The following is an 8,339-nucleotide window of genomic DNA, read 5'->3' as shown; positions in this document are numbered from 1 at the left end:
TTCTGTGTTTTACAGGAATCCTGTTGCTTCCTAATTATCAATATTTGATGAGTTGCTCAACAGTTCAGGATTCCTTGAAACGTGACAGGTGTTCACAGGTGAGAAGTTGGACGACAGCAGAAACCAGCAACCACACAGTCGATCAGCGGTCACTGCAGTAAACGTCTGATTAGCAGGAAATCAGTAATAAGAAATCTGTTCAATGAGGCTCAACACAGAGTCAGTTTCAGTCTGTTGCTTCACTGCGTTTATTACTTCTCTTTAGGTTTGTTGTTGAGGTAAACAAAAACAACAATAAAAACATTATAATTAACAATAATTCAAATACAACAACAATAGTAATTACTTTTATTATTGTTATTACAGTTATTACTATAATAATGATGATGATGATAATAATAACAACAATTATTATTGTTATTATTATTAATATTATTATTCTTTGGGTTTAAGAAAGACAGTTTAAAAGTTTCTCATGATGCTTTGCAGCGACTCCACCTGCTGGTCGACCCCCTTATTTACGTCTCCTGTCGGTGACGACACAGAACGTGTGACACAGTGATTAGGTGACTCTGGTTGTGAAATGTTAAAACAATATCAAGTTCATATGACCTGTTGTGATTGATCAGCTTAACAAAGTTTTACTGATCAGCAGCTGAATGTCACAGTTTCTGATTGGACTACAAAAATGGCTGACAAGCTGGACTCACTGTAGAAATGCATGCTGGGTATCAGAACCACATGTGGCACTGAGCAAGCAGTGAGCTCCAAGCTGCAACCCTGTACCAGTTCAGACCGGTTTGAAACAGGTTAACCACACAGTTCTACCAGCCATGACCCCATACCTGCTGTATCCACACACCTGTCACAGGCCACTGGCCACGCCCCCTCCCTCGTGGTGTCCATAGAGGTCAGCAAGCTTCCTGAACCTCGGCCCCCACTCTCTAAGGAACTCATAACTCTGCTCAGACTCTAACGAGCTTAACGAGTTTAGCGAGCTGAATGACTCGGCGGCCGACCCGGTGCCCTCGAACGCATAAGTCTGCAGAGAGTCGTAGGGCGGCGCTGCCAGGTCCAGGTCGGCCTCCTTGAGCCGGTCTCTGATGAACTCCTGGAAGAGCCTGTTTTTGTCCTTCCGGGACTCCAGCGTTCCGGTGGGTGGTGGTGGCGGCAGCGACTCGATGGCGTCACAGCTGGTCAGTTGCATTTGGTTCAGGTGTCTAAGAGCAAACATGTCAAAGGCCTCGGTGTCTTCCTCTCCTCCGCCTTCATCATCGTAACAAACAATGTTCTCACGGACGTCTCGCTCATCACCCATCAACAGAGGCTCCCTCCTTCTGCAGTTGATGGCAACCGTTACCATGACAACACCTGAGGAGACAGGAGGGGGCGGAGTCACAATAACAACATAGCAAGGTAATGGTAACAGCAATGACTCTGAAGTCCAATTTAATATTGTTGTCTTTAACGGGCTTTTTTTTTTTTTTTGCCTTTTACTGAAAAAGCCGTGAAAGATAGACAAAACTGGGGAGAAGAATGGGGGAGAGACCTGCAGCAAACTGCCGTGGGCGGGACTTGAACCCACGACTGCTGCATCGGGGACTATAGCCCCTGTATATGAGGTGCCGTCTCATCTAGCTGAGCTACCGGTGCACCCCCTGTAGTCCAATTTAAAATGAGAAAAAATCTACATAAGTTCTAAACATTAAATTCTGCAGAAATATTCTTTGATATGTCTAAGAAAATCTTTTTTTTCCACCTTTAATGATAGTTGACAGAGAAACGTGGGGAGGAGAGTGGAGGAATGACATGCAGCAAATGAGCCGCCGGCTGGAATCGAACCGCAGCTGTTGCATCAGGGATTATATCCCCTGGACATAGGTCGCCCGCCCTACCTACCGAGCTATCATGTCTAAGAATATCTGATACACCTGAGAATCTCTGGAACACCAGTCGCATCTCAGACATCTGAAAAAACCGGAGAACACCTGAGGGGAAGGGCCTTTACAGCCTGTAAATCTGAAGATCGTGTACAGGCAGAAATAACCTTTAACAGCATCTGTAAATGCTTGAGATCCCTGGGACACCCGAGAGCATCTGCAAGCATTGAGACACCAAAGAACACCCGCGACCTCCTGAGAGGATTTGTGATACCTGAGAATATTAGTGACACCTGAGAGCATCCGAAAACACCTGAGAATACCTAAACACAGGGGCGGGGCCTCTTTAGGCTGTAAGTCTGAAGATGGTGTACAGGCTCAATGCACAACCCAAAGAGGCAGGGCTGTGTTGTACACCTGGTCTGCATTAAACGACCTGCAACATCTCCTTCATAAGTAATTGGAAGGGTGGGGTGTAGAGCTGGTGACATCATGCCTCTACAAGGTTGTACCCAGCAGTGTGAGAATGCAGGTGAGGAGAACAGCAGCGGAGGTGCTGAGGCCATCTGGCAGCTCCGCCCCCTGGCTGCAGTGGCGGCGGCTCCCGTGGACATCGCAATCGCAGACAGTGACAGTCAGCGTGTTTGTGCTGCTCAGAGACGGAATGCCGCCGTCAGAAATCACCACCGGCAGGAAGTGGAGTGGCTGTTCCTGTCGCACAAAACCAGCTCGTCGAGTCAGGACAGATGCTGTGTTGTCTGAGGATGACAGATGACAGGAGGGCACACCTGAGTGATGTCAGCAGGTGTGAAACAGGTGAATCAAAGTTATGGTGGACCATACCATTGTTGTCTCTCAGGGTGAAACTCAGGTTCCAGGCAGCCTCAGCACCCACAGAAAACAGGAACTGATGTCCATTCTCCGGTTCATCTGGATCCACTGCACTCAGAGTCTCAACAACCTGCAGGACAAGACAGACATCAAACTGAGGCCGAGAGCAAAGATCCAGCAGGGAACATCTCCACCGACAGGTGAACATCTGCACCCACAGGTGAACATCTGCACCCACANCGTTCTGCTGATGTTCTGCTGACGTTCTGCTGACGTTCTGCTGACGTTCTGCTGATGTTCTGTTGGGTCAGTTGGTTGATCTCATGCATCTCCAGCGTTACTTTAATAAAGAGCAGAGATCTGCAGCCTTCATTCATTATTGGGAGGAACAGACTGAAACTCAGCTCTCTGTGATCCATCCACCTGATGACACTGTTGGTTCCTGTTTAACATTTATGGAACGTTTACTGAATGTTTACACTTACAGGAACTTTGAGGCCCCAACACCAGCCTGGTGTGAACATTTTGCACTTTCCTCCATTGTCAAGATCCAGTAGGTAAAGATCACCACCGTGGCGTGAGCTGGATCCTTCCAGTCCCCATCTGATGGAAGCTGGAGCTTCATTCCTGGAGGTCCTGAACCCTGAAAATGACGTCACGTTTCTTTGAGAGGAAAAATACAAAATGTCACAGATCTGAAAACAGATTAAATTCTCAAAATACAGACAAAATATTTCTACAGAACTTAGTTTGGGGTCGGGCTGCAGGTGNGCAGGTTTAAATTGTGTCAAAATGGAGGTCAGACGGGCATGAGGGTCCAACGCAGACCGAGGACCCGACCAACGCTGCTTGCAGCTTTAATTTAATGTGCAACTGCTTCATTCTTTCAGTATCCATCAAAAAACCTGGAATATTGTTGTTTTTAATGTTGGGATGATACTTTTCTTGCATGAGTTTTAGGAATGTTAAGGATTAACTGTTAATTTTAGTTAAAAATGTAACATATTAAACGTATATTAACTGATGACTCAGAAGAAAACGTTCATACAAGTCAGTAAATGTACCATAGACCAGCTGCAGTACCTGGTTGTTCCACCAGGTGGAGCCTCTTCCTGTTTAACCCTGTAGAGGAGGCGTCTACAGACTACAGCTCATGGTGGCAGCAGAGAGCATTGTGGGAGTTTAGCAGCAACGGGACCATGACAGAGACTCTGAGGAGGTTCAGGACCTCCAAGCAGAACTGATGAGCTAAAGTCAGACTGAAACCAAACAGGACGGAGTTCTTCAGCTGAGCCTCGCCTGTAGTCTGTGGATTATTTTATACACAGAACAACCTCCTCTGACTTCCTGTATTTTACTAATTAACTAATTGTTAAATTGTAAACTTTCATTTCAACAAATTGTTTAAATTTGCATCCCCTGATTAAAATAGTGTCGGTGTTATGAGTGTATAGTTTTTAACAGCAGGGCGATGCAGTACCGTCCCGCATCATGTGTGTACATCTACCTGCAGTATATCAGGATATTAATATATCCCTGTAGTACTGCAGGGATATATTAATATCCTGATATACCGGACCCCGCCGTATGTTAGTCACTTATACATTTAAAGGCCAGTGGAGTTGAGCTGGACGGAGTTTCACAGCTTCAGCTGATGCTGTCTGACCTTCCACCTCTGCAGCCTTCGGACTCGGAGCGAAGCCTCCAGAGAGGCCACAGCTTCAACGCCAGCACCGGCCGCTACAGCGCTCCGGTGTCCGGCTTCTACCAGCTCACCGCCAGCCTGCTCATTGGTCAGTACCTGTCACACAACACCTGACACCGCCACCTGCTCTGAACCCAGAACCTGCCGGCAGGTTTCAAGGTTTTCAGTAAAAAGACGTTTTAAATATTCAACAACACGACACTATCCATCGACTAGGAACTGTTCTACATCAGCAGCCTTCCACAATCATCCATTATTTCTGCAGGGCCAGACCACCTGTGGACACCCCCGCAGTCGCACCACTTTGGACTGGTCCAACCTGACGGAGGCCGTTAGGTTTAACTGGTGTAACTGGTTCAATAGTCAAACTGACTGACAACATGTCAGACTGATAGAACAACAGCTACACACACAAGAAAACCAAGAAAGACACAAAACAGCAACAACAGAGACACAAGCACGAAACACACAACAAACACAAAGACAAGCTGCCAAAAGACACACAACGGGCTGGACGGCGCCGCCCAGAAAGGGTAGAAACGACCAAACAGAAGGAAAGCCGATGCAGAGATACGACAACAGCAAGAGACAGCAAACAAAAAGAGACGCACAAGCAGCTCCGACAGGGCGAGAGTAGACGTTACAGAGTTTAGCTGTCAGGGTTAGTTAGTTAGTTAGTTAGTTAGTTAGTTAGTTAGTTAGTTAGTTAGGTAGGTAGGTAGGTAGGGTTTATCCTCAGTAGTTGGTGTGCAGCAGCATGACTCTTGTGTGTTTTCTGTCAGAGTCTGCAGAGCGAGTCCAGGTTCGGCTCCGAGACAGCGTGAGAGCAGCGATCTGCATCGAGTCGCTCTGCCAGAGCAACCTGTGAGTATTCCTCCATTATCAGCAGGACAGACAATAAGTCCAACACTTGAAGCAGTTCTGGTCATTGTGGCTTCTCAGGAGAACCGACTCTTTTATTCATCATGTGAAGCTTTTGGCTGGTTCTCAGTCACTTCTGAGACATTTTGAGTAATTAGGGAAAAACCTTGAACATTTTGCTTTTTTGTGTTTTTTGAATTCATTTTGAACACGTTTGTGTTGTTCCGAACAATCTTCAGTCACTTCGGACAAACTGAACAATTCTGCAGAATTTCTGAAGATCTGTGGACAAAACAAAACATTTCAGGAAACACTGTGTGACATCTGATGGTCAGAAAACAATCCCCGTGATCCATTACTGCCGGTACTGACGTCTGTGTTCTGTTCTGTGTTCTGGCTGACAGCTCGGTGGAGTCGGTGACGGGCGTGGCGGCTGCTGGAGGAACGTTCAGCATCTTACTGACAGGAACTCTTTACCTCCAGGTAGAAGCTGAACACACAAAACCTTGTTGTTGTTTAGAAACGACCAGATGAGCCCATGAGTGAGAACTCTGAGACGTGTGGGTCCATCTGGAAGGTTCTGAGTTCAAAACTGTCATCCTCACACTCACACTAAAATCTCCCCCAAAAAATGTTTGGTTGAATCAGATCCTGTAGAACCAGAACCGTCCTCCTCCTGGTTCTGATCCTGTAGGACTGTAGAACCAGAACCGTCCTCCTCCTGGTTCTGATCCTGTAGAACCAGAACCTTCCTCCTCCTGGTNAGACCAGGACCAGGACTAAGACCAGGACCTGGACTAAGACCAGGACTGAGACCAGGACCTGGACCAGGACTGAGACCAGGACTCAGACCAGGACCAGGACTAAGACCAGGACCTGGACTAAGACCAGCACCAGGACTCAGACCAGGACCAGGACTAAGACCAGAACCAGGACTAAGACTAGGACCAGGACTGAGACCAGGACCTGGACTAAGACTAGGACCAGGACTGAGACCAGGACCAGGACTCAGACCAGGACCAGGACTAAGACTAGGACCAGGACTCAGACCAGGACCAGGGGCTTGTACCTGGACGGTGTGCGGCAGGTTTTTGATGGACAGGTAAAGCCAGATGCTGAGCTTCAGAGGGAGGATGTCCTGCCAGTGAGGTCGGTCCTGAACTCTGAAAAACAGCAGATAAGAAACACAAACAAACAACAGGAGGCGAAAACAAACAGCGATGATGACGATGATGTCAGAGGCGCACCTGTCGGCTCGCTCCTGACCGATACACCTGAGCTCCTCTGCTGGTCTGGAGCTCAGCTTCTTCTTCTTCTCCTTCTTCTTCTTGCTCAGCAGCTCGTCCTGAAACAGAGAACACTGTCAGGTCACATGATGAGCTCGGCTCCGATTGGCTGCCTGCTGGGCTCTGATTGGCTGCCTCACCAGCTGCTTCTCCAGGTAGATGGACCAGATGACGGCGTAGTGTCCCACGGTGAGGATGAGGAAGAGGAGGAAGCCCAGCTCTGCGTTGCTCATCTTCCTCACCCGTCTGTAGTAGAAGACTGGCTGCCTCCAATCAGGAAGCCCGTTCACCAGGATGTCATCGTACCTGCAGAGACACGCCTGTTTAGACTCTGAGCTCTGATTGGCTGAGAGAAGGTGATAATAAGCAAATCTCACCTGCGTCGTCTCTCCTCGTCCTTCAGGACTTCATAAATGGCCACCAGCTGTAAACAAACAAACAGTGTTTTCCTGTGTTTGTTGTCTCTGCTCTTTGTTTGCTGAGTGTGTTTGTTTGTGGTGTTTTGTTGTCACCTGTCTGAACTGAGTTTCAGCGTTTTCATCTTTGTTCTTGTCAGGATGCAGGATCAGAGACAGACGACGATACGCCTTCTTGATCTCTGCTGGGGAGGCGTCCTGGACAGACGGACACATTTCAGACGTTTCCACAGAATCAAGGCTTCATGAAAACAGTTTGCATCATTAAAGTGTGGAAAAAGTGGGTTTTGCCTCAAAAGCACAACAGCTGATTCAAGGTAAGAATGATTTCATTCATGACTCATCAGAAACATCAGTGACGCTCTGTTTGCTGTCAGCAGCACCAACTCAGAACCTGACGGTAAACGATGTTCTGTGTTCTCCTACAGAACCGACAGTCAGTTGTTCACCTGTGACGTCTGTTTACAGTCCAGGTGTGTTAATATTCAGGTAACATGTAAACAGACCAGACCACGTGGACACTGTTTATGTGGTAGAAGTATCTGCACGAGCTCCCAGCTGCTGTTAACATGAAGCTGTTTCCGCCACAGTGTGAGCGGACAGCGCGGCCTGCGTCCTGTGTTAGCGAGCTGCTAGCCTGTTAGCCTCACTCGGCTGGACTTACTGCTCCGGTTTCTTCTATAGCTCTCGATGCTAACTAACTTAGCCTCATTGCGCGTGTACGTGGCATTCATTTATTAGCAGTAGCAGCCAGCTAGCCGTCTCTCTGCGGTTACCATGGAAACAGTTAGCCGTTAACACGGACCTGGTCCAGGTTTAGGAACTGGTAGAAGGTCTGCGGGATCTCCTCCACCAGGTCCAGCAGCTCCAGGTCCGCGTCCCAGGCGCTCAGAGGTGGGGCCGCCAAGACCAGCAGCAGCAGCCAGGGCAGCAGGGAGCGGCACGGACCGGTACGGACCCCCATCACCGAAAAACCGACCCAACACACCAGAGGGAGCAGCGGGTAAAGACACGAGAGCAGTCCGCTCTGTGAGCCACGGACACAGCGGAACCTGCGAGTTCAACAGCGCTGACAAGAGCTCAGCGACCCCTGCAGGAGGGGCGGAGAACTGCAGGCTGGAAAAACCCCAAAGAAAACTAAGAATAGACATGAAACACGATCGATGTCCGATATCTACAGCTTTTAGCATCATCTCTGTGTTACTCAGACTTTGGTTGTTCGGGAACCAATCTGGCGGCTAAAGGACACACCTGTTAAAGGTGAGAATGATGATGGTCCTTCCTCCTCAGCTTCCATCATCACCTCTATGGTGCTGAACTGTGTCGTCCTGCAGGAGGCGCTGTTACTCTGAACATCACA

General features: G+C 48.3%; 2 protein-coding genes across 3 annotated transcripts in view; one reads left to right on the top strand and one right to left on the bottom strand.

Moving 5' to 3' along the window:
- dnajc1 (DnaJ (Hsp40) homolog, subfamily C, member 1) overlaps positions 1-8,020 on the bottom strand; it is a 16,685-nt gene extending 8,665 nt beyond the window's left edge. For both annotated transcript variants that reach the window (XR_521145.1, XM_008304855.1), the window contains exons 1-6: positions 7,785-8,020; positions 7,076-7,177; positions 6,941-6,987; positions 6,704-6,869; positions 6,525-6,622; positions 6,347-6,440 (exon numbers count right to left, since the gene is read on the bottom strand). Coding sequence is in view for 1 of the 2 variants with exons in the window: in XM_008304855.1 (XP_008303077.1) it covers positions 6,347-6,440; positions 6,525-6,622; positions 6,704-6,869; positions 6,941-6,987; positions 7,076-7,177; positions 7,785-7,943 (666 nt within the window). In the remaining variant the exon portion in view is untranslated. The remainder of the gene's footprint in view (positions 1-6,346; positions 6,441-6,524; positions 6,623-6,703; positions 6,870-6,940; positions 6,988-7,075; positions 7,178-7,784) is intronic.
- Positions 1-8,339, top strand: part of LOC103374727 (protein FAM132B) — a 39,826-nt gene that overhangs the window by 19,701 nt on the left and 11,786 nt on the right. The window contains exons 5-7 of the mRNA XM_008304856.1: positions 4,393-4,504; positions 5,199-5,280; positions 5,682-5,760. Of these exons, the coding sequence (XP_008303078.1) occupies positions 4,393-4,504; positions 5,199-5,280; positions 5,682-5,760 (273 nt within the window). The remainder of the gene's footprint in view (positions 1-4,392; positions 4,505-5,198; positions 5,281-5,681; positions 5,761-8,339) is intronic.

Source organism: Stegastes partitus, unplaced genomic scaffold (assembly GCF_000690725.1).
Source record: "Stegastes partitus isolate 25-593 unplaced genomic scaffold, Stegastes_partitus-1.0.2 Scaffold2336, whole genome shotgun sequence".
Lineage (NCBI taxonomy): Eukaryota > Metazoa > Chordata > Actinopteri > Pomacentridae > Stegastes > Stegastes partitus.
Note: the sequence above shows the minus strand (reverse complement) of the source record. Positions and strands in the feature narration are given on the sequence as shown.